General features: G+C 49.6%; 1 protein-coding gene across 1 annotated transcript in view; it reads left to right on the forward strand.

Annotated features, from left to right (window-relative positions):
* The window catches only part of RNF165 (ring finger protein 165), a 48,143-nt gene extending 22,874 nt beyond the window's left edge, over nucleotides 1–25,269 (forward strand). Inside the window, exons 2-8 of the mRNA XM_040580668.1 lie at nucleotides 13,099–13,408; nucleotides 15,451–15,576; nucleotides 19,007–19,136; nucleotides 20,150–20,254; nucleotides 20,781–20,876; nucleotides 22,080–22,186; nucleotides 23,355–25,269. Coding sequence (XP_040436602.1) covers nucleotides 13,099–13,408; nucleotides 15,451–15,576; nucleotides 19,007–19,136; nucleotides 20,150–20,254; nucleotides 20,781–20,876; nucleotides 22,080–22,186; nucleotides 23,355–23,472 — 992 coding nt within the window. The 3' untranslated portion in view covers nucleotides 23,473–25,269. The remainder of the gene's footprint in view (nucleotides 1–13,098; nucleotides 13,409–15,450; nucleotides 15,577–19,006; nucleotides 19,137–20,149; nucleotides 20,255–20,780; nucleotides 20,877–22,079; nucleotides 22,187–23,354) is intronic.
* The last annotated feature ends 332 nt before the right edge of the window (nucleotides 25,270–25,601 follow it).

Genomic DNA, 25,601 nt, shown 5'->3' on the forward strand with positions numbered 1-25,601 from the left:
AGCAGATATTAAAAAGGCAAGGCATTTGAGAAAAGGCATTGTGTATATCTGAAAAAACCCTGACATTATTCAGTATAAGCTGCTTTTCCAAAACTATCAGAAGGTAGAAAAAAAACCACCCCACACATTTTTCTTTTCCCATTTTACATGTTTAAGCCAAAAAAAAAAAAAAAAAAGGCTTATGAGATTTGAGCTATTTATTACCAAATAAAACTGCATCTGGGCCGTGTGCTTCTGTGCCAAGTTTTGGCATCATGAGAGCACAAACATCAAAGGTTACGAGCCCCTCGAACATGAGGTTGATGACGGAAACATTGACTTCGTCTTAACTTTCTCAGGGATGCAAGATGCTTGCTGGGATATTTCTGAAGCTGGTTGCAGGGAAATAAGATGTTGCCTGTGACAGAGTCATACCTGCAGCATCCTACCTGGTTGCTACCGGGCCACCTGCAGCTCTGTGGGATATTCTTGATGGAATAAGTTAGGAACTTGATTTCCTATTCCCATTGTGGTGGAAAAGACATGCGCTCAGCTTCCTTTGACTTCAGCAGGAGGGGAAATTCCCCACAAACAGGTGGATTTTCATGCTGGAAGGGACAGCTGTTGTCACCTTCTCCATCCCACATCCCAAAATTAATCCCTGCCCAAGTGAGGGGACGTTCTTTAGGAAACTATCCAGCCTGGGCTTTATCAGCCCTGGTGCTGAGGCAGGGTCTGGGCTGAGGGTGTGCGGTGCCCCCTGTTTCAGCCCGTGTTGGCTGCAGGTCAGCCCAGACCGCTGGGTTTTGTTGGGCTTATTACCGGGCTGATGAGTCCCAGCTCATGTCAGGCACTGCTCTAGGCTGCGCTCAACCGTGGTTTGTTTCATCTTTGCTCTTTCTGGTGTGGAGTCACAGGCCTCTGTGTGGTGCCTCCCTCCAGGCTGTGTGCAGGGCACCCTTGGGCTCCTTCCCAGACCTCCTTCCTGGCTTTGGCACCGACATAAGGGGCTTACTGCTCCCAGCCCCCCTCCTCCTGCTTTCCGTATAGTGAACGCTTCTGCCTTCAGATGCTGCTGGAGCTCTGGGAGTTCGTGGTTTGCTGATGACCAAAACCCATTTTTCCTCAGATACTCTGCCACCTGCGAATAGGACCTGTGTGGTTTTTCTTAGATAGATGACTTTACATTTAGCCCTATCAAATACATATTTCTTGCTGTCTGGGTGGAGTTTTCCTTTATGTGTTATTACAGCAGGGCTTAGCAGCACTAACTCATGCCAGGATCTCATGCAGAAATGTAAAGTAAAAGCTATTTCTGCATTGAGAAACTGATGTTTTACTTGTACGTTAAACATAGCTCTCTCTCCTGGAGTGACATGTACCTAGGATATTAAATTTAATAAGGCAACAGGTTTCCAGGATCTTCAGCTTTTAGCTACAGGCTTCTTATTCATGGAGCGTAAAAGGGAATTGCCAGGCTGTGACATGGCAGGACTCACACTTGCTGGGGTTTTCTCAAACCTGAGTTCAAGTCAGTTCAGCATAAAGAGACTCTGGGCTGCCCTGACATGTGCCCACTCGCTGCCAGTACCCACCACGTCTCGCACACCTTCTCTTCAGCTTCGGTTCTTGGGCTGGACGGTGGCCCTGGCTGCTGGCACAATGCTGGGGGTGCAAACGGGTCCCTGCACGACACCTCCAACCAGTGCACCGTGATGCTTTAACTTCCAGAGTCCTTTAGGTTAGTTAAATGAAGGGGACAAGACCAGTGGGGATTGGGAGCTTTCAGGAGCTCCACAGGTGCAAGCCCCCATGCCGAGGGCTGCCCCTGGGCTGGGGGGGTGAGCTCGTGGGCTCAGGATAGGACCTTATAGCCTTGGTTAGTAAATCCCCTGTACTTGTTCATTCGCTGCATCGCCTGAAGCCACCTACTGGGAACATTTCTGCTCTCTTTTAAGAGATAATCTTAATTTTTTTGTACTTTAGCAATTGTGAAATGCTCCTGTCTTCTGTATATCGTCACTTTTGAGAAATGCCTGCTGCTGAACGGCTCCTGCTTTCTGCCTTGTGGGGTGAAGAGGGGCATATTTTAGTGTGGTTTTTGGGAGGTTTCTAAAAAACCCCAAGGGGGGCTGTACAGTATATTGGCTTCCCTGGGTGGCAGTTACCACACATGCTGCCCTCCTGGCCCTGCTGAGGGAATCACACACCCTGGTACATGCTTTGCACCCTACCTGGCATGTGTCTGCAGGGTTTAAGATAAAATCCAGGTGACCTGCAACATGGGACCAACCAGTCGCTTTGCAAGGGGATGTCCCATGTCCTGACTCCCATCCTTTCACCACTACAAACTTCATTAGCCCTCAGCATTAATAGCAGCACTAACAACACACCCAGCACTTGCCACCTCCCTTTCTTTAATAGCCAGCCTGACTTCTTGCTGCTCCCCAGCGCTGTGCTCTCTCCACGAGGTCAGATAGCTGGTTTTGGTGGCACGTTTCTGCAGATGCTAGGAGAAATGAAACTCAGTGCTGTGCCTCAAAATGTTCTGGCTTTGGGGCTGATTTGCCAGAGAGCCAGCAAAGAAGAAAGGCTGGACTGCAAAACGTTCCCCATCCAACCTGATGTGCTGTTCCCAGAAATGGCGAAACATTCACCAGTTTCCTAAACCCGCCCCCCAGATCACTGCCACTCACTCTGAAGCTGTGCAGTCATGTTGGATGGGATCTCCCACCTCCGGGCTTAAGCTGCAGATAAATAAATCCACCAGGAAAACACATCTGGTTATTACAGTCCTACTTAAAACACAGGATAGGGGGAAAAATCAATGCATGCAAAATGGAGATGGATGGGACTGATGTGGAATAACCTGCCCAAACCAGCCTCCTCTGTGTTTTTAGGACAGGTTTCACATGCTGCTCCCATCCTAGCAGGGAGGTTTAAAGCAGGTCAGGCAAACCGTGCCCCAAAAAAGCATCTTGCCCCTCTTGGATGGTAAGGGGTGAGCAGGATGGAAATCTTCACTGAAAATCCCTATGGACAGGGGATATAAAATGTGTGTAGAGGAGAGGGCTGGCATCGGTGCCACTGGTCCTCACCAAATGCTGCTGAGGAGGGAGAGGATGCTGGGGCCCACACAGGATTGGGGTGCTGTGGCTGCATCCCCACAACCTGGCAGGACAGCCTGTGCCAGGACTGCGGATAAGCCCTGGTTCCCGAGTGTCTATGAGGTCCAGGCATACCGGACAGACTCTGCTCCCCTCTGAGCCACTGCGGCGTGGCATGGGTTAATGCTGAGCAGATGCAGGTTTGAGACCAGGAGGCTTAAACAGGGACAAGAGACAGCTGGGGGCATTGGCTCTTTCCTAACACCTTCTCTGGGGAAGGGTTAGAGTTGTGTTTGGATTTCAGACCCACCAGGTTTGTCAGTGCTTGGGTGGGGGGTTTTGGTTTGAGCTATCGCAGAATTGAGAGTCTGTGCACAATGCAGCGCAACACCCAAGATCCTGCCAGGTCCTTGCAAGGTCTAGCTGGTGGTGGTTCGGGGTTTGTTTTTTGTCATGGTTTTGTTTTTTCCCCTGTTTCTGGATGTCCCGCCTATCATTACTGCTAGGAGGGAGCTGCTGCAAGCCCCCCGCCCCCGGGCCGGTCATTAAGAGCAGTTAAGAGTGTTTTAAGGCAGGTGTTGAGCACTTCCAAATATCTTGGGAGGGCTTTGGACACAGTGAAAGCGAGGAAACATTGGAAACCCAAGTATTGAATTTCCCTTTCCAAACAACTGGCTGCAGCATATCGCTGCCCATCAAAGTCAGGGCTCCTGCGTGCACAAGTCAGCACGTTTTACATTCCCAAGGGCAGGGACAGGGCTTGCTCCAAGTGCTTCCCCGTTGCTCTCTACAGGCAGAGCCAAGTCATAGTCAGCTGTCATGTCAGGTTTATTTTTAAAATGAGGATGAATTCCTTCCTTTATTTAATTTTCTCATTTCCAGGTTAGGGATTAATTGATGTAGCTGTAAGACCCTGCTAGCAATGTATAACCACGAAAAGATGAGCTCTCTTCCCTCTTTTAACCAAAGGGGCCCCTGGGCCCCTCCAACTCCATTTTCAACTTTTTTTTTAAATTGAGCTAACAATACAAACCCTGGAGAAGAGCTGTTGAGCCCAGGCACCTGCCAATAAACTGGGAAAAGCTCCAATTTTGTTTGCCTTCCCCACTGTATGGCACATAAAATGGGCTTGGGTTGCACACAGAGGCTGGCTGGGGTGATGGTGGGGGAGAAGGGATGGGTGAGCACATCAGGTGGCATGGCTGCTGGGCAAAGCTCCAAGAGTTGCTTTGAAGTTCAGATACCAGCCAAACCCTTTCTGCCCTTGGAAATGCCCTGGTTTTGCTCAGGCATAAGCCCTGCAAAGGGCTGAGCACCCAAAAGTGTCATTTAGACCTCAGATGTGACCCCTGCTTTTTAGCTTGGGCACTGAGGGCGAGCCATTCCTGTTGGCCATTGGTTCTCCATCCTTCCTGACGCCTTCAGACCAAACAGAAACAAGAAGGGTTATAAAAAAGTCACAGAGGGGTTTTGCAACATCTCCAAAGCCACGTTTTCTCCGGTGCCTTTTCCTGGCAGATGTATGAAGCTGGACTCAGAACCATGAGAAATGGGACAGTTTGGGGAGGAAGAGCTGGGCTGGGTAGGAAACATCATGCCAGGCTGCCAGGGCCACCCATCCCTCCAGGCACGTGAGAGCCTGGGAGGGGAGGAGTGAAACTGGGGTCATTAAATCTCAGAAAACATTTTCTTTCAGTGCAATTTGACTTTTTTTTTTTTTTTTTTTTTTTTTTTGGTGTGTGATGATCCAAAAATCATAAATACACCCTTGAATGCCATACATAAGAATAAAGCTATAATTAAAACATAGTGCGAAGTATAAAAGCAAAAAGACAGATTTAAGTGTAGCAATGCTGCCGAAGTGTTTCTCCTTCCTCCTCGGAAAATATTGCTGAATTCAACACGTTCCTGTGAAACATCATCTTCCACAAAACTTTTTTTTTTCTTTCCCTTGAAGCTAGTGGAAAAGGATTTCAGGAAAAAAAAACCTCATCCAGTGCTGTATAAACAGCCATCCCGCCCCTGTGATGGGTCCGGGCTGCCTGGCCCTATCCTGTCACCAGCTCTTGCTGCTCCCCATCCCCACCGCTCAACATCACTTCACCCCTGCTGTAAATATGCTGGTTATTGCCAGTTGTGTGGGTTTTGTTGTTGAATGCTGAATCTAGGCTCTGGAAGGAGTCCTGCCTTGGCTTTTTTTTGGGTGCATCAGGACTGTGCATGTTTCCCTACGGTGTGCAGGAGAGGAGATGCTCTGCTCAGCATTAGGGGCCACGGGTGTGTGTACGAGCCTCTGCTCCAGCCACGCCAGCTCACGGCACTCAGCAATTCATGAGAGGCTTCTTTAGGGTGGGAGGATGTTGAATGGGGATCGTACAAGCAGGCAAGGGCGATCTGCGGTCTCTGAGGTCTGTGTTTACGTATTTTTCAGGACAAGCTGAGCTGTGTTTCGCTGTGCCTGCACAGAGGTCCATAGAGGCAGGGGGCAATAAGAGCTGTTGGGTGGCACTGACTATCAAGTCATTAATTTCCCATGGGGAAGCCCATCTCAGCCCCATTCCCCTAAACTCCTTTGCAGCTTTTTTCCATCAAATGTGCAAGACCGAGCAGGAGGATGATAAACCTCCCAAACCTCATGTTTCCCCCCAGGACCCAACCGTGCTCCACCAACCACCACAGACCAGCCCTTTGCCCACTGCAAGGGCTCAATCCTGGCTTGGTCCCTGGTGCTGCATGGCCTGGCCAAGCAAATAAGGCAAATGTAAATGATCCTCATCCATTGCTGATGTGTGCCGGGGCTGGTCCTTGCCCGACCATGGGCTGGTGCTGGGTCTGCTACCCACTGCACAGCACTAGACGTGTGGGATGGCAGGCTGCACCCCGGGCTGGATTTGAGCTGGTTGCCTATTATTTTTGGCATGGTTCTTGCCATTTGCTAAATGAAATGAGAAAGCTGTTGGCAAAGGTGCTGAATGTGAGACAGATTCCTTCTCCTCATCTGATGATTTTTTCTCAGATTCTTTCCTCCTCCTCTGCTATCCTCCTTGCCCCGATCTCCTTACCCTGCATTTGCTGTCCTATAAGTGAGATGCTGTGATATCTCCCTATCTGCAAGACTGGTAAATTTTTATGCAGCTGAATATACAGGGGATTTGCCCTGGGAGCTTATTATTTTTTATTTTTTTGTTTTCCATGTGCATTGCCACCCCTCATTTCCTATTAGTAAGTCAGTGTAACTTCTTTAATAAGGATATGTTCACAAATAATTTGCAAAGGGTTAACACGTGGCTGGTGGCACCAAGTGGTTAGTAACTTGTTTGTAAACGCAGTGTGAGTCCCTGTGGCAGTCCTTCTCGGTGTGCTGCCTGAAGCTGGAGCTGCTCCCACGATTTTAACCTTTACTCGCTGCATACTGTCGGACCGATGCTAACTTCCCACTGCATTGCTGTCTCCGAGGGAAATTTTAATGCACGTCCAGGGCTCCCGAGCTATTAAAAGCCTGGCAGGCTCTCTGCAGAGCTCGGTGTTTGGAAAGGCTCCTGTTGATGGGGTTTATCTGCCTTCCCAGAGGAGGCGGAGGGGTTGTGGGGGCTCTAATCGGGGCGAAACGGCCGAGACGCCATGGCTCTGGCCCCCAGCTCAGCCGATTGTGACGGGCAGATCTTCTGCGGCTGCAAAATCTGTCAGTGAGTGAAGCCAGGGCTCTCCAGGAGCCGCCATCTCTCCCTCCGCCACGATGGGATCAAGATGTATAAACAGCTCCAGCCTCCCCACCGCTCCCCTGGCTCCCACATGCTCGCACGCAGAACATGAATGCCTCGACAAGCCAGCCAGGTTGCCTTACCCAAGGGAAAAATTCACATGCATCGCAGGCAGCTTAACAGCATAAGACAGATTTTGTTTTCCTTTCGAAGGCGGCTGGGCTCCCTGGGCTGCAGCAGTCTGCTCGAGTTACCTACCCCCAGCACCAGCTCTGGGCCTGATCCTGCATCCCTTTCTAGTAGCCTGACTGCATCAAAAATACTGTTGCCACAAGGAAAGAGGGTGGAAATTAATTGTTCTGCTTTCTGGGTTTTTGTTTTCATGAAGCCCATAGCATCCCCTGTCTCTCTGCAGGGATTACCCAGGGGCTTTGCATCTCTGAGATGGGTCAGTGTTTAATGAGCATGCGGATCCCTTGAGCCTTCCTGGGTGAAATGTTGCTGGATGGATAAATTTGCATGCGCACACGCATAGTCAAATCTTGACTGATGCTAAAGGAGAATCCCAGTGTCAGAAACACCCAGTATCAGACCAGTACATTTTGGTGACTCGTTGTCACATGCTAACCTGCAAAAATAAATGAATTTATCATTTGTGAGGTTTACCAGGGGGTGCGAAGGAAGCAGGAGCATTTCTTTTAATGAGAAGAAGTCCAGGCTGCTTCAGATAATGTATAGAAACAGTAAATATAACTGTAGAACTGAGGGGGGGGGGGGGGGGGGGGGGGGAAGAAAGAAAAAGCTGTGGAAGTGAGAAAGTGTCGGCGAGGAGGATGTGATGAGTTTCCCCGTGGGTTTCCACTGTGTTCGAAGCCTGTGTGAGCGAAGGGTGGAAACGGCGTGGTGGCGAGCAGCCCAACAGGTTCAGCTATCCACATGCCAGCATCATCTGTTGGCTTGCTAAAAACTAATTCATACCTCCCCGGTTTGAGACTGCAGCCTGTAACACCACCTTCCAGCTAAGCGTTTTGGATGCTTTGTAAATAGCTGTTAAGCAATCCTCCCAGCGGGATTTTTAGTTGAAGGTTGTCTTCACGGAGCAAGCAGGGAGAAGCACGGCATCGCCAAGCTGGGTAGCTGAAGACCCACTGTGTAGTGGGTCCTCGGCATCACGGCGTGAAGCCACGGTGCCCATCACGGTACCAGAGGTGAGCCAGACTGGTGGGGGCAGCTACTGATCTGCACTCATGTTCTGGCGGCGGCAGGAATTATTGAAGCGCCAGTTCTCCCACCCCTTGGTCCCTGGCGCTGACCTTGGCTTTGGGATGTGATAGAAGAAGCTGAAGGGGGGTGGGGGTGGTGGCTGTCAGAACAGTGACATAAGGCAGAGAGGTGCTGCTGGTGCTCACGCAAAGGCACAAGGCGGGTGGGGCATCAGTGACCACAAGGTCCTACACCATCTGAAGCTATGTCATATCTTCTTTTGGACCAGGCTTTGCCCCAGGCATGTCAGAGAACCACATAGCTCCCCTTTTCCACCCCACAGGTAGCTTGGTTTGCCCAAGACTTGATTCACTCCTCCACTGGTTCCCATTTTTGCCTCCATGTTTTAGGGCAAAATTTAGATTTGCAAGGCACTTCTTAGACCTGGATTATCCTAGCTAAGCTCAGGCATTAGCTGCCTTTGTGGCTTAGCTGAGGCCAGGTGGGAGTAGGGCACCAAGGGTTGTCCAAGCTGGGGTGCGTGGGTGGGCAGGCTGAGGAAGACAGCAGACCTGGCAAATGTGTACGGTCAACAGAAGAGCATGAGGATCTAATACGCAGCAGGAGAAGAAACGTAAAGAAGGGGAGGGGGGAAACACACCCCTGCTCTGCTGAGAAATAACTCGGTTTAGACGCTTGCACTGAGACAGAGGTCTCTGATCTCGGTGGCACTTGGCCTCAACCAGTTAATGGGAGACTGCACAGAACTGGAGTAAGTTGTTTGCTTTGCTGACACAGATGTGATGCATTGCTCATCTCAGAGCTGCTGATCTGATGTTGCTCTGAGCTATCATCATCTGCCACAGCAACAGCGTTTAAATGAAAGGAAGAAACAACAGGATGAGGAAAGAAGGATTTCTGGCTGGTAGGAAGCCTGACAGTAAGCCCAGAGAAATCAGTCCTCCATGGCTGGAGATACTTGTGCCGCCAGGAGGAGCACATCAACGAGCCTCACGCAGCAAGGTGGACCTTCTCCACCTGACCAGCAGGCTGGACATGGGGACATGTGTTTCCAAATTGGCCCCTGGTCAAAAGCCTTTCAGGGCTGGTGAGGACTGCATTGCCTCTACAGCAAGGACACTGGGCTTCCCCCTTCCTCTTCAGCTGGAGAAGACAGATGTTTGCAGCAAAGGCCACTGAAGCTGATGAACCTGCTAGGTGCCTTTGGGGTAATCCATAAAAAATATCCAAGAGCTAGCAGAGCCCTCTTCCTGCAGAATCAAAGTATCCCAATAGAGGAGAGTCCTTCTGTAGGATAAGGACCAAAACTTGAGCTCACTGAGCTGGGAGAAGGTCTCTGCCTTGCAGATCCCAGAGCAACATCACCTTCCCACAGCCACCACTGGAGCAGGTGGTGGGCATGTGGCTCGTGGAGGATGCGATTAGTGGCTCGGGAGCTTAACAGGCACGCTTTCCAACCTCATTGTCTTTGCTGCAGAAATGTCCTCAAAGCTTAGCTAATGAAAATGTCAGCCCTGCCCTTGTTCTGGGGAGTGAAACTATAAGCTGGAATCCAGTATAGGGACTCATTTTCAGTCATGGATTTCTCTCTGCTGTGGGCAGACATTACTGTCCAGGCAAAAAGCAGATTAAATACACGAATCAAATTTTCTTGAAGCATTTATAGGCAACGCTTGTCATTTCCAATGCAAATGTGATCTAGGACCAACCTATGGCTTGGGAAAGAGAAGGAAGATGTCCTAGCAGAGCAATAGTTTATAGACACTGCTAACATGAGATCCTCCATTGTGTTGAACAGGGGTGACTGCCTGTGAGCCAGATTTGGTGTTGCTCATAGTGATTGACCTGGAGTAAGGCTGCTCAGCTGGTGCGAGCTGGGTGACACTGGGGTTACCTTGTGTATGCAAGACCCTCATGGACTTGGAAAGCAGGCTCCAGCAAGGCCCTTTGCAGCTGGATGCAATTAGCAGGGGAGGGTAAATTTGACAGTAGGTAACTCGGAAATGTCATGCTCTGTTTTGTGCTGTTATTTGTTTGCCAGGGCTCTCTGAGGTTCACCAGTACCATCCTTGGCAGGGACTGGCCTTTTGTTGTGCAAGCTGGTTCGGTTATGCCAGCTGTATAATTTGATGGCTGCTAATAAGCATAGATTTGCTGAAGTATTCCCCAAAGTCTTTGCTTTGCTGTCAAAATCCTCATCAGCAATTGGATTAGTTGTAGGGAATGAACAGTTACAACCCCAGACAGTGTATTATGTTAAGACAGATTGATGGGGTTATTTAATCGTATGGTCCTGGTCACATCTCAATAGTGTTTTTCCTATGGAGGGAAATGCATCATTGCACCCATAGGTACCAGAAAAAATACTAAAAAATGCTTGATTTAATTGACTAGTGCCTAAAAGTACAGCAAATCAACTCTTTGTACCAAAACAAAAGAGGTTAGGCTTTTACGTTATGTTATGCTAGCTCTGCATGTCTTTCTGCCCAGATATCAGAGAAGAAGTTTGCACCTTCTGGGCTGCAGGGAAGTATATGACCAAGTTTCTCACAAGGACTATCTTGGTATGGGAGGAAAAATTCAAGTCCAAAGCTCTGACAAGATGATGTGCCTACCCCACACTCTCTAGTTCGTCATGGCTCTGGCATCAAAGGTCCTGCAGACATTTCACTAAATCAGACTAAGGCCTCCCAGGACGGAGCAAAAGGCTGTAAGACCTTAGCTAAAGGTTGCGCCAGGCATCAAGAGACAAGAGAGGTGCAGAAGACAAGAGACTGGCATTTTCTGCTTTACTTAGGTGCTACAAAACGCAGCCCAGTAAATGTGGGGGAATATCTCTGATCTTCACTGTCCTGTGATGCCCAAAGCCATCTTTGTCTGAAATACAACTAAACTGCTGGCTGGTGGCACGGGCTGGTGTGCAGAGGGATTAGCACTCGAACCTGCTCTCCCACCTTGTCTTCAGGCCCCAAGAAGACCTGGAGGTGTAAAACCACTCACCAGTGACTTGCTGTAGCAGTTTTCCCTTGGGAGGACCCATGGCCATTAGAAGCTGAGCAATTCACCGTGAGTTACTTTGCGAGTACACAGCAAACACAGCAGTTACGAGGCACCTCCCCGTGATTATGGGGTTGCTCAGCTTTAGCAATGCACCAGGGCAGCACAGGATCCCCATTTCATTACTCACCCTTGGCCTGTCGGTGGGGTACGGTGAATTGTGGCCACGCAGACAGCAGCAAGTGCAACCTGCAGTACCAGGGGAATGGGGTAAGTGGATGGCTCTTGGCTCTGGGTTTGCAGCTCCGTTACTGAGGAATGGCGGGTCTGATCCCACCTCCTCTGGCTTTAATTAATAGCAAAGTCAAATCATGCTGTTATGTGACAGCATGAGAAATTAACACCTTAAGAAGTTCTGCTGCTGGTGGCACATGTGTTTGTTACCCACTGCCTCTCTCAGAGGGGCATTACAGAGGAATATTTTGTATTTAAGAGACGCTGTGTGTAATTACTTATGCACAGTTTTGCAAATCATTCGTTTCTCTTAGGTCCCCTCCCGTTATTTCTCTTGCTGGCATCTGGCTTGTGTTGTGCATCTTCTGTTTCCATATGGGCGTGAACAGAAAGTGCTCAGGGCTCCCTGAGCTGCTCTGACGGGCTGGCAGAAGGGAGGTGTAAGCAGAAGGGATCTCAGTGAAGAAGACGTGATGTGTCTTGGGATGACACTCAATGTCTCTCGGTGCTGTTGTTCCTGGGTATCTTGTGCCATTCCCAAGAATTAAAAAAGAAAGAGGAGCGTTTTAGGAAGGAGAGGTCTCCAAAAGACTGCATAAAGGGGTAGGTGTCCTATCCTGGGGCTGATCCTCAGAAAAGAGGCATCTTTTATAGCCTAGCTGAAGTCTCATCCTTCACCTCTGAGTTTACTCTTTCCCTCCTTTAAGAGGCAGAAGTTTTGCCATGATGCCTGTAAATGCTCCAGGAATGTAGGAATTAATGTGCTGGATCCAGCCAAAGCCCCATTCAAGCAAGGATCTTGAGTGAGGTGCAAACCAGTGCCAGATGTTTTGCAAAAAGCCTCCACAACGGATATCTTTCACACCTCATTTCTTCCTCGTTCCCATCAGTTTCATGGCTGGTCTCATAGCAGTCTGTGTTGCTTCCTGCAGCCGTTCCCTCCCTGCGTGCAGCTCGTGAGGACGGGCTGTTGAAGGGCCTCAGCAAAGATGCATGGTCTTAATCCTGGCTCTCAGAGGTGGAAGGTGTCACGTTCACGTCCCACAGTCAGCGAGAGACAGTTTCTTAGAGCAGAGATTATTTCCTTGCCTACGAGACATTTTTAGAGAGGCAAAGAAATACCTTGAATTGCATGGAAAGTCAGCAAGCTTCGAAAACTTTGGTGAGATCATAACCCATGAAAACATATTTTATAGAACAGATTTTTTTTCTCTTTTTTTCTGAAAGGTTGAGGTTTTTTCATAGAATCATGAACAGTTTGGGTTGGAAGGGACCTTCAAAGTCCCTCCAGCGCAGCCCCCTGCCATGGGCAGGGACACCTTCAGCTGGATCAGGTTGCTCAGAGCCCGTCCAGCCTGGCCTTGGATGTTCCCAGGGATGGGCCATCGGGCACCTCTCTGGGCTGCCTGTGCCAGTGTCTCACCACCCTCCTTGTAAAAAAAAAAAATCTTCCTTATGTTTAGCCTGAATCTCCCCTCTTTCAGTCTAAAACTTTTCCCCCTTGTCCTATCGCTACTGGCCCTACCAGAACTTTTGTTCTTTTTCTCTTCAAAACAGGCAAACCCAAACAAGCGGAAGCAGTTTGCATCAGTATACACTTCAATTTGGAGCCCAAAATCACTTTGAATCTAAATCTAGGTTTTCATTCCAATGGTTTTTGGAGGAGAAAATTTATTAGTCCAAATGAGCATTTTTCCATGTAATCAGCATTAACTGACCTGTTCTCTGATTTTTAACCCTTTTGGCAGCAGAGAGAAACAGCTCTTTGCCCAGTTCTTGTCCCGGATGGGCAACCAGAGGGCTGGGCTGCCCTGGCCACCTCTAGCCCCTGTGACGGCCGTGCTTTTCTCTTGCAGGTGCTCCTTTTCAAAGGTCTCAGCATCCCCATGCTACCTCCTGCCGGCACTTCCACCTGGGTCCCCAGCCTCAGCTCTCCACTGACTTCACCCTGCCTCACGCAGTGCAGCCCCAGCCGGGGCTGACCCCCCACATGGCCCCCGCGCACCAGCACAGCGGCCCCCTGCACCAGCCCCTGGCGCCGGTGCCAGCCCTGCCCTTCCAGGACGTGGCCGGACCCTCCTTCCTACCTCAGGCGCTACACCAGCAATACCTCCTCCAGCAGCAGCTCCTCGAGGCACAGCAGCGCCGGCTCATGCCCCATCCCAGGTAAGAGGATCTTACTCTTCCAGAAGGATGCTCAGGATCTACCTCAGCCTCACTTCAGCAAGCAGCTCCTGCAAAATCCCAGCAATAAGTGCTGGTAACGTTGGGTTTTCTTCACAAGTTCGTCTGGGTAGCCCCAAAATGCAGCCACCAGAAGGGAGGCTGCAGGGAAGGTTGCACCCGCAGGTGTACCTTTCCCATGGGGATCCATACCGTGCTCAGCATCCCAAGGTCACCTATTGTTGTCACTCGTAGGGTGACACACCTTGGTGTTACAGTGAACCTGTCCTGCAACAGCAGAGAGCGTGACAGACCTTGTGCATGAGCTACCTCCTTGTAGCTGCTGTTTCAAAACCATGTAAGAGGTTGTATCCATCAGGTTTGCACATGGAGGGCTTTCTCCTTTTGGTGGTCTTCCCAGCTCTGTGAGGGAATGATGGCATTGACCTGCAGCACATTCAGCCACGGAAAGCAGCCTAAATTCAAACTGGGCTGGCGACTGCAAGAGAATTACTGTAACTCAGCAGAGGTGGAAATGGATGCCTGGCCTTGTCCTCCTGATTGTGTTTCTTGAGAGAGGGGTTTAGAGAGCACATAGGAGAGGAGTGATTTTTTTGGAGACATATGGAAGCTCTTTGTGGGTTGTACCCATGCACCAGGAATCAGAGGGTGAGTCTTTGCAATAATGCTTCATTTGGAAAGAATGCTACAGAGGGAAAACACTTTCTTTCCATACCCTTTCTGTCTGAAAATTGTGTGTTCCTCTCATCCTTGTTTTGTTTTGCATAAATTGGATTTTAGGTGTATTTAATGTTTAGTTAATAATTGTGTAGCAAAGACGTGCAAGGCTGATGCACCAATGACACAAGTATTTCTCTCTTAGTCATAAGCTGAATTCAAATAAAAGCACGCAGCCCAATTCCACGCAGAGGCTGCTTGGTAAATGCTGTTGGTATTACATTTGCAAGTGGTTTGTGACGTGGAAAAGGACAGGAACCTCCTGCCCGGTCCCACAGACTGTTTCTGAAAGCACAGCTGCATCGGAGGAGGGTGTCAGAAACCCTACAGGTGTGGGGCATGAGCTCCCAGTAATGGGAATCTGGGTCGTGCATTTTAAAATTGAAGCCTCTGAACTGTGGCTGCATGAAAAATCCTTTATCTGGCAGTTCCCTGCTCTGTTTGCTCTGGTGTTTTCCTGTAGATTTGCTTTGTGATGGCTCCAACTGGTAAGCAAAGACTCGTCAGGGAGCAAGGGGTGTGAGCCTGTAATGCAAATCCTGTTTGTGCATCCACCTTGTTTCCAAAAGTGGACACTGATCACGCAGCATGTGCTCTTCTCCTGAGCAGTTCAAATAAGCAATAAGCATGAGAAAAGACTCAAACCGCTGGAAGAACCTTGCTGTATTTTATACCACTTTCCCTACCTGCCAAGGTGGTGGAGCTGTGGGAAAAGGAGCTGTATCCTAGCCTGGCCCATCCATCATGCAGAGGAATGTTGGCAAAGGCCAGCAAGAGTAAATTCTGCTTCCAGCTACTCCTGAGTAATCCTGTTATGAATGAGGTTCCCCAGGAGTTTATGGACTGCATGGGGAGACGAGACAACCTGCAGCTTCTTTATGATGATGGATAATGGCTGAGGCAGGGACATCTTTTATCTTGTGTGTTGTTTATGGGGCTGACAGTAGAGAAACATAAAATAGTGCGAAAGGCACAAAGCTGCTAAGGAAGAAGTTGTTTGGTTTCCTCCTGTTCTTTCCATGCTGCCACCGAATAGCATCTCCTGTAAACTGAGTGTATGTGGATGCCACAGAGGGTGAGAGTGGAGGTCTGTGTTATGTCCGTGGTGACCATGAGCGCATGACATAGCTCTGGGTTCCTCTTCCCATCATCCCTGACACCTGCTGGGACTCTTTGCTCTTGGACACAGATTCAGAAGCCCAGCTGCTTGGGTTTTCCCCTGGTTTATTGACACAGGCTGGGATCAGGAGCTGTATGTACCAACGCCCACTGTGTGGCTAACTGGCTTGCCGGTCTCCTTCCCGCAGGCGGGCTCAAGAGCGCATGTCTGTTCAGCCTCACCGTCTGCACCCCAGCTTTGACTTCAGCCACCAACTGCAGACTCCACAGCCCATGGGGCCCCAGCCCAGGTATTTAGCCGAAGGGACGGACTGGTAAGTTTTCCACATTGCACTACTGCATTAAATGAGGTGTTTAAAAAGTCCTGGGAAACCTGTAAGGGTTGGTGGATGTCATCATGGATCAATGGTTTCGCAAAAGGTAATGGTTCATCTCAACACATACAAAGTGGGGAGTGTGCAATGGGATAATCATCTCTGGGAGGGCCATGAGTGTGTGCTAAAGCCTTTGTGCATGTATGTGATAACATCGAGGCATTGGTATTGCCCATAACTCTTCATCCATGGATGCAGGCTGCAGCCAAGCATTAATCTTCCTGCTTCAGGGCCACGGTCAGGATCTTTTTCCTGTAGACCAACATCTCTGCCTGAACTAGATCTTCTGCTGTCCAGCAGGCGCTCAAAAACCCAGTGGCTGCAGCTTTTCCTGTGGTCTATATTAGGAAGCACCACGCTGCCCTGCCCCACCCTGCAGGGTGGTGTGGATGAACTATTAGTTCTTAATCCCACTGCAGTGTTTGATACACTGGAAAATCGGAGCAGGGAACAGATTGTTTCATTTTCAGAGCAGGTTTGGAGCTCTTGCGCAGTGAATAAGGTATGGGGCCCTACTTGGAAGAATAAGAAAATAAAAGCATGCTTCTGAGTAGCTGCTTGTTAGCTGAGCAAAGTCCATTCTGTGCACGGAACGGAAAAACCAGCATGTGAACATGTTATTAGAGACAGTCGCAATGTGTATGCACAAGGGGACTGAAATTAAATGGCACAGGAAATCTTAATTATGGCGTTCCCTAACATCTGAGTGCTTCACTCTGCAAATGGAGAGTCCTTTTAACACAGGGAGGGATTTCCCCCCCCCCCCCCCCAGGGTAATAATATGCAACCTAAAATGTGGCCAGATCCCTCTGCCATTTTCTTCTCAGGTGTTAGTGGCACTGCTGTGAGTTGAATCTGTCCGGGATGACATTGTTAGATCAGTTTGTAAAGTGGTTCATGTACCATCTGGATAGAGCCATTCTTTCTGCCTCTCTTTCGGTGCAGAGTGTTTAATTATAATCATTAGAAGGATCTGATAAAGCATCACTTTATGTTCCCCTCCTCCCTCCCTCCCTTTTCACCCTGTGTTTCTCCATAGCCTTATAAAACCTAAGGAGCCAGGATGACAGAAATCATATACTGTGTATATATATTTGGGTGACTCATTTCCCCTCGGGGCACATGTACAGTTTTGCCCAGTGACAGATATAAAAACTTTCCTCTAATGTGTTACCACCGCATAAGCAGCAGCGGCGCTCGCTCGGAGGAGGTGGGTGGTAGGCACCGTCGCAGGAAATGGGGATGGAAGGAAGATCTGAAGGTGATCAGTCATCTTAGACAGCTCAACCTCGATTAAAATCTTCTGGTGAAGAATAAACAAACTCCCATTTGGTTCCTTAAATCATCTTCTGCATATGCATTTAGTGAAGACCATCCAACCTGTTACCCGGAGCCTTATCCTTCACTTTTCAGCTGTCAGCAGCCCGTGTACCGTAAGCAATCACAACTCTTAAACCTCACATCTAAGCACCAAGTTGTCCATGTAGCACAGGCTAGAAGGGGATGGTTGGTTTTGGTTTTCTCCAGCTAATGTGCTCTGCTTATTCACCCCCACACCCTGGGAAAACACCATTCCATGCAGTATTCTGCTTTGCACCCTTCTGTAGACCCACAGCATTGCTTCAGGAGCCTCGACATCCAGTTTTAAGCCTCTAAATGCATCTGTGCACAAACAGTTCAGCACTGCTGTTATCACAATTACTTGTGCAAGTTAATAATGGCCATTCATCTTTGAGAGATCTCTTCAGTCCTTGATTTCAAAGCACTCTGTTGATTATCATGTCTATTTTGCTGACAGGGAACATGGGAAGGCAGAGAGGAAGTGGTCAGGGTCATGCATCAGGCCTGGGGATGGACCCAAAGCCTCCTGATTTCCAGTTGAGCCTTCCATCCACCTGGGAACAGTCTTCAGCAACTGGATAAATATCCAAAATTGTGACACAGGGGCTGGAAAATGCCCAGCCCTGCAGATTCTTGCTCTGGTTGTGTTCCTGTCAGTTGCCTGCTGTGGTTTATCCTCTGCCAGGTTTTGTCTGTCTAGCACATGGCTAGCATGAGGTCAGCAAAGATAGTCCCTTTCTTTGCTTCGGCTCGGTGTGGGGGGTCTTATTAGGGGGTACTAGAACACTGGAGCTGCTGCCTGGTACCCAGGCTGTTCTGGGTAAAGGTTTTCTACATTTACCGTTCCCTCACATCCGTTATCTGCTGTTGAGTGAAAGTAATTTTACGTCTGGGTTGCTCCTAACAAGCTGCGGTGCTTGCTGCCACTGTCCTCCGCCTAGGGGAAGAGAAGTTGGAGGCTGGAATGGGAAGCCACCCCTGTGTTCTAATTAGCTTTGCTTTGGCAAATGTGAAGACAATGGTTACTAGAGCACCGACTTTCGTAATTATGATAAAGTGAATGACATTCAAAGCACTTGTTTGCTGAGAGACTCTTTGGCTGGACAGACGAGGGATGAGCTAATTGGATTATAAATGGAGATGCCGCGTTAGGTCTCCTCCCATCCCTCCACACGGCGTGGGGATGGGCTGCAGTTTGTGTGCTGCGCTGGCACAGCTGTGGCATTTGCCGGGATCTTGGTCATGCCAAGTCCTGGGATTGATCTGGGTTATTTTCCTGGAGGACAGAAGTGCCCAAACTCACCAAGCAGAGCCCCAGCTCTGCTGGGCCAGGCCAGGCTGCGTGCAGGCAAGCAGGACTTTTGGGTTGTCCAGCTTCATTGGTGTTGGCCTGCTGGTTGTGTGACACCCTTTTCTACAGCAGTCCCATCCAGAAATTTCTTTAAACCTTTTTATTTTCTGCACAAAGAGCAGCTTTGGAGCTCCCTGAGGCTGGGTTCAGGTGAGGTGCAGTCTCCTACCATGACCTGGGCTGGGGTACCTCCAAGGAAAGCACAGGCACATCAAAAAGCCCCCAGATGGTGCCTAGCTGGCTCCTAACAGCTAGCCAGGATGGTTCATCTGTGTGTTCCCTGTACTGTGTTCCTGCAAAATATTCCAGACAAAATGTAGCTGTCCGCAGCGATGGCAGCACAGACAGGACCTGGTCTGGCTGGGCTGAGTTACTGAGCCTGGGTATCCATCGGAGCCACCAAAACACTCTTGCTCTGAAATTAGCAGGCTGCACCCATGCAGCTCTTGACCTGGCTAACACAAATGCTAATTGGCATAAAAACAACCCCATACTCCTTTGTGCTGGCCCACATTGGAGAAAACTCCCTTCCGAGCAGCAGCATCACCCCAGGCTGAGGAACCCACCGCAGCCCAGAGCCCACCAGTGGAGGTTGCTGCGTGAGCATGATCTGACTTGCTGTGCGCCATGCAATAAAACCATGCAACCAAAGCTGTGTCCTCATCCTCATGCCCACAGGGACCTCAGCGTTGATGCAGGACTGACTCACGCCCAGTTCCAGGTCCGGCCGGTCCCTCAGCCCTATCAGCATTACTTAGCTACACCTCGGATGCACCATTTCCCCAGAAGCACATCCTCGACACAGATGGTAAGTGAAAACGCTTTTACCGAGAAATGTTTTATGCATTGTCTGCCAGAAGGCAGTCAAAATAAAGGCTGCTATCTTTCTATCACCTGTCTTCTGTGAATCACACTTATCTCCGGCCGTGGGAGGGAGTGTCTGAAAGGATAATGTTGCATCACCGCACTCTGGATTAGGGAAAGGAAAGAAAAGCTCAGCTGCTCTGGAAAGATTCGGTCCATGGTGTGCAGCACCACGCTCACAAGCTGGTCTGCAAAACCTGGGCAGGATGGCAGAGACTCGGTAGTTATTACTGGAAATATTATTAATACTGGAACAAACTGTGGGCTTCCAGGACTTTTTGTATGCAGAAGAATTGGCAGTAGGTGACTCCCTTCCCTGGGCCCAGCGGAGGACCATCCCTCATCGCATCATTGCTCTCTACATCAGCCTTGATGCCATCCATAAAGGTTTTGCGTGACCTCTTGCACAGCTGGAGATGTGATCTGACAGGAAGATGGTCTGACTGGGGTCATTTGCTGGCCCTTCTCCTAGCAGAGTGCCGTATTTGGAGCTGAGCCATGCCCAGCACTCCTAAACCTTAAAGCATCCCCAGAAATCCAACAAGGGTGTTTTTCCCTTGTGCCCATAGTCACATACCCTGACACCCAGGTACTGCAGTGAGGCTTAAGGAAATCAAAGCTTAGATGAAGACAGACCCACCCATTCCAAACTAAATAAAATAAAATCTCTTTTTAAGCTAATCCATGTTGAGAGTTTGGAACCACAATTTTATAGATGCAACAGGAATTATTACAACAGATAGTTTATTCAGAAGAAATGCATGTTCTCAGTTATCATTTATAGGAGATCTATTTAATAAAACCTCATTTTTTGGTTATTAAAAGGCTTCCATGGGGGAAGGTGTCAGTCTGCTCTTTCATTTTTAATTTTCAAAGCACTAGATTTAGATCAGGGTACACGATGGATTTCTATGTGCAGGTACAGGTAGCTTTATTTTTCTCCCTCGCTTCTTGCAGGTTGTTCACGAAATCAGAAACTACCCTTACCCTCAGCTTCAGTTACTTGCTCTTCAGGGACTGAACCCAAGCAGGCACACGTCTGCTGTGCGGGAGAGCTATGAAGTATGTATCTTGGGGACTGGAATTATTATTAAATTTTTAAGTGCTGGGAATCTAAGTGAGTTCTGGCATAACCTTGTAACGCTGTTTTGTGGCATGGCACTTGCATTGAGTCTTGCAGCAATTTTAGTCATAGCTGGGAGGTGAAGGGGTTGAGTGGGTTTGGTAGAAATTGGTTTACTCCAAGGTGCCTGGATCTGGCTTGGATTGACTCTGTCTCCCTTCATGTCTGTGAGAAAACTGCTCCAGTTCTGCAGGGTTTTGTTTCCCAGCCTGTCAAACTGAGCTCAAATTCCATCCTAATTTCTGAAATATTGGATACTCAGCTCTTTGCCTGAGCCCTTAGTTATTGATCCAAGTGCCAGGGCTCAGATCCATCATGAAAGTATGACTGATTTAGGTTTCATGGATATTTCCTCCATGGAAAGGGCAGGAGGGAGCCTTGGTCACCAGCAGGTAGGGTGGGGTGGTGGGACCTCGTGCCCCAGGAGCAATGCTGATGGTGTTTGCTGCTGATCCTGTGCTGCAGGAGCTGCTGCAGCTGGAGGACAGGCTGGGCAGTGTGAGTCGGGGTGCCGTCCAGAACACCATCGAGAGGTTCACCTTCCCCCACAAGTACAAGAAGGTGAGTGCTCCAAAACCGTGGCATGGCTGCCAGCCCCTCTCAGCTGGCCAAGGGCTGTGGGCATGGAGCGGACAGAAGGAAGGACTTTGGTGGGTTGCAATCTTCAGGGTTGGCAAACTGGTGCCATCAATCAAAATATTCCCCAAAATGGGGGAGGAATGTAAAATCCAGAATTAGTGCTTTAATATCTTGTGGGGGTCCCGGGCCGAAGTGGTGGTGTAGCTCAGCTGGCTGTTTCTCACTTCTAGGCTAGGAAGCTGCGGGCCAAATTTTCAAAAGGGTCTCAACCTTCTCCCACCCAGCGGGTGCAATTTCCCCCCTGTCTGCACCTGGTAAGAAAGTGCACATGCCAAGGGGGCTTCGTGCATGCAAACCCACCCTGTTCTGCATGCGAGTGGTGATGCCCACATGCCCCACCGTGAGGGTGCTGGCTCCATGGCGTGGGGGAGGTTGTCCTCCCCTCGTTCTGCAAGGGGTGTCTCCTCTGTTGGAGCCGATCCCCTGCCCGTAAGGAGATGGGTGCCTCATTTTTGGGTTGTGCTAAGTAGAAAATGGGAAAAATGCTTGCCTGGGCAGTGATTTCACATGCTGGTCATTCCCGGCTGAGCAGTGACAAGTGAGGATGTTGCATTGCCCAGGTTGGAAGTGAATCAACTCCCGCTGCGCTTATCTCTGACTGCATCTCCAGTGGATGCAGAAAAATGACATTAATAGGAGTGGATGTGTGGGAGGAAGAGGAAAGGGGCAGTGCTTAGCCTGTCAGCTCTTCCCATGGTGCAGCGTGGGGCTGGGCCGGTGGTCAAGTTGGAATGGGGCACAGTGGTTGCCCTTCCTGGCAGTGGTGGCCCCACATGATTTAGGGTCTCCAGGAGAAGCCTCCAGCAAAGGAGACCATGGGGCCAACCCCACTGCAAGGAGGATGGAGGAGGTGGTGTGGGGCTGTGTTAGGGCAGCAGAGGACTGGCTGCTCCTTGGGACACTACCACCAGCCACACTGCCACCAGCCCCAGGAGATGTGCTGACCAGCAGCGTGTTAGTGGCATCATCCCCTCACTGGCTGTTTTGGCTGGGCTGGCTTCCCCAAGCTGGAGGATCTGACCAATAGACGAAGCTCTTGTTATTTGCCTTCCTGCAGCTACCCAGGCTTGCAATAGCATTAGAAAGTCAAGTCCTAACCAAATAATGTCTTGAACCTTGCTGTAGAGAAGACCACAGGAGGGCAAAGCTGAGCAAGAGGATGGAGAGGAGTCAGACACCGATGAGAAATGCACAATCTGTCTGTCCATGCTTGAAGATGGAGAAGATGTCAGGTACGATGCTCCCATCTGCTCCTCTGCCTCTTGATGCCATCTGAGTTGTGTTAATTGGGATTAACACTGCCGTGAGCTGGTGGGACTGTCCCTGTTCTTGTCCTGACAAACTCATTTGGGCTATTTCAAGGTCTGGGAAACGAAATGCTATTTAGATGGACATTGGTGTGGGCTGTAGGTACGAAGAACTCTGCAGCAGGAGGAAGGCCAAGTTTTTATAGTATCTCCCAGGTTTGGATCACCTGCTTCAAGGCTGTGCCAATGGGCCAGGTGGCAAGTGTCAGAGAAGGATGGGTCCCAAGTCTCAGCCAGCCATCTGGAGCTCGGGGATGTCAACATTTGAGCTTGACAGATGACCAAAGTATGATAAAAGGGAGTGTGGGTTTGAAGGCCAGGGGAGTTCGGCTTGCGGCCAGGACAGAGCTGTTTATTGTAGAGTAAGTGAGGTTACTGTGCCTGCACAGTCACCATGAGCCATCCTGAGCCAACAGCTAAGCCCCAGTTATCCCTCAGATGTCCCCAGGCTCTTGTCTGGCTCAGATCTCTGCTTGTGACAGGGGATGAGGACAAACAGTTCCAAGGGGCTGAGCTACCATGGCTGAAGGAGCTGCAGGTGGGCAGTGCAGCTGCCTCTGCTCCTCGCCATTTCGTTGCCTTAAACCACCAAGAAAAACTCTGATCCTCATGCTGTGGATCCCTGTGGTTCACGGTCCTTCCAACTCATGAATGTGAGCAAAGAGGTAACAAAGGTGATGTAGGCGAAGAGCAGCCACATTCCCTGGGGCACAGCAGCCACCCACATAGGAGCAGTGGGGACCCACCTGACTGCTAATGAGCCACAACGATGAAAAATCAAGAGGCTCTGGAGTATAAACTGATACTCCTGAAAGATTAAAAAGAGGAAGGCAGAGTAATTAATAACTGGAACAACACAATTCAGGAGGGTGTGGGGGTTTCTAAAAGGCTTTGAGCCAAGAAGGACACCATCTCTGACCTACTGCCCTGTATGAGCTGGCTTGGCTGGGGAAGGCTGCAGGACCTCGGTAGCACTGGTGTCACTGCATGAGTGCTTCCCCATGTCTGAAGCAGCCCCGGCTGCTGCTTTCTGGCTCTTCCTGGTCTCCTGGACCTCCCCCATCCTAACGGGGTGGTACTTCTTTCTCCACAGGCGGTTGCCCTGTATGCATCTCTTCCACCAAGTGTGCGTGGACCAGTGGCTGGCCACCAGCAAGAAGTGCCCGATTTGCAGGGTGGACATTGAAACACAGCTCGGCTCGGACAGCTGAAAGGACTGGCTGGACACACCATTTTCCTTACCAGGTCATATGGCCATAAACCCTTGCAGCAAAATTTTTGCCTTCTGAGCCATTTGATTGAGAGGAAAAGTCTGCAGGCACGTTAGTGAGGAGGAGGTGGCGGTACAATATCTAGCGGTAGGAGATATTGCACATAACGCAGGATACGGGCCCGATGAAAGGGAGCTGGCATTCCCGGAGCTCAGAGACCCCGTGCTGCAGAAGATTTAGTGTTGAACATGAAGGAACTAGTTGTGATAGTCTGGCCTGTCAATCCTGCATTTCATGAGGATTGTATATATACCTCTCGAATATGTAGAAACATGTTAGGGGTCCTTTAGCTATTTCTATGGATGGCAGCTGGAGCATGTTAGCTTAAGAAATGTTGTGTTTGATGCCCTACTCATCTTGTGGTGGACATGTTGCTGTTACCTAATTTGCACCAAATATTTTTTCATAGATTCCTTATTTTGGTGCCTGATTAATACATTGCAGAGGGGCAAGAAAGAGGTCAACCTTTCCCACCCTTGAGGGGGGAAGAGACGAAAAAGCAAAATCCTGTTTACAGTCAGAAGGGTTGCGCTCTTTGCCTCAGCCGCGTGTGCTTCCTTTCCTTGTGTTTACAGTGTGTTGCAAATTTAGAGAAGCTTAAAAAAAAATAATAAAAATTGGGAATGAAATGAATGAAGCAATAGGGAGAAGCTTCGTTCCTGCTTATCTGCTGGTGCTGGACACTTTCTGTAGGGGCAAAATACTGGAGTAGGTGTTATTTCTTTGTTTTCCGTATCTTAATGAAGTAGCTTGGCATATCAAAATCCAGGGAAGGGCTGTCTTCGTGATTGCCGCTGCCCATGATGCTTTCTCCTGTGAGCTGTGAGGCTGGTTGGCTTCGGCAGCTGCTGCCAGCCGGGGTCTAAAATGATGGTTACTAAAGTCGGCACCTATAGCTGTGCTTTGCGGTAGAGTAACGCGGGAGAGGTGCTGAGCGATGTACGCTGCCGACTCCTCTCCCGTGCAAAAAGCAGGACGGGGGAAAACTCGATGCTCACAAGGCATTGCTGAGGCCGTGAGCATTTCGATGTGGGAGGGGAAGGGGGGTTGGAGGGGGGGGGTCGGTTTTCCGCTTTTAGAAGGGGTTGGGTTGTGACCCTGCCCCAAAGCATGTGCACCTGCACCCGTGTGTGTTTGTGTAAATGTTTCAGGTTGTACCCACAGGGAGAATTCAGTGGCTGTTAAAATGAAACTTAATTGCATTAACGCTCAGAAAAGAATTAGGAGGTGGTCCCTGAAGGAGCGAGCTGTTGCAATCCAAGCTCTCCTTGAAATAAAGAACTCAGCACATCAACCGCAGTGACTGAGCTGAAAACCGTCTGGAGAACTGACATTCACAATCAACCCCCCCGCCCCCCCCCTTTTGTTTTTTTTTTCCCCATGCTAGGGGAGCAGAGGAGCAAGGGGAATTAGTCAGGAACATTATATATTGAAAATGGTGATGTGGAGGGAATAATTTCTGTCTCCCCTGAGTATCTGTTTCACTGGAGCCAAGTGATGCTCTCCAAGTAGAAACAATCATAAATTGCCATCTGAGAGACTGCGGGATTCCTGCGAGCAGTAATTGTGAGTCCCAGAGGCATCCCAGAGAGTTGGTTTTTCGTTTTGTTTTTTTTTTTTTTTTCCCAACTGGAAAGGGCAGAGGAAGAGGGGAGCCCTGTGAGGAGGAGGGTCCTTGCTGTGTCCATGTAGGTAGGGGGGAGTGGAGGGGGACACATGGTGGCACACGAGAAAGATGCAAGAAAAAAATGTTTTACTCTGAGGGTGGTGAGACACTGGCACAGGCGGCCCAGAGAGGTGCCCGATGGCCCATCCCTGGGAACATCCAAGGCCAGGCTGGACGGGCTCTGAGCAACCTGATCCAGCTGAAGGTGTCCCTGCCCATGGCAGGGGGCTGCACTGCAGGGACTTCGAGGGTCCCTTCCCACCCAAACCGTTCTGTGGTTCTATGATATATTTGCCACCCAGCACAAGCAATTGCTTCTTGGGGGATGTGGTGGTCCCAGCCCTGATGTCCACAGGTCAAGGAGTGCTCCATCGATACCTATGGGGCTTGCTCCAGCAGCAGC

The sequence above is a fragment of the Falco naumanni genome, chromosome Z (assembly GCF_017639655.2).
Source record: "Falco naumanni isolate bFalNau1 chromosome Z, bFalNau1.pat, whole genome shotgun sequence".
Taxonomy (NCBI): domain Eukaryota; kingdom Metazoa; phylum Chordata; class Aves; order Falconiformes; family Falconidae; genus Falco; species Falco naumanni.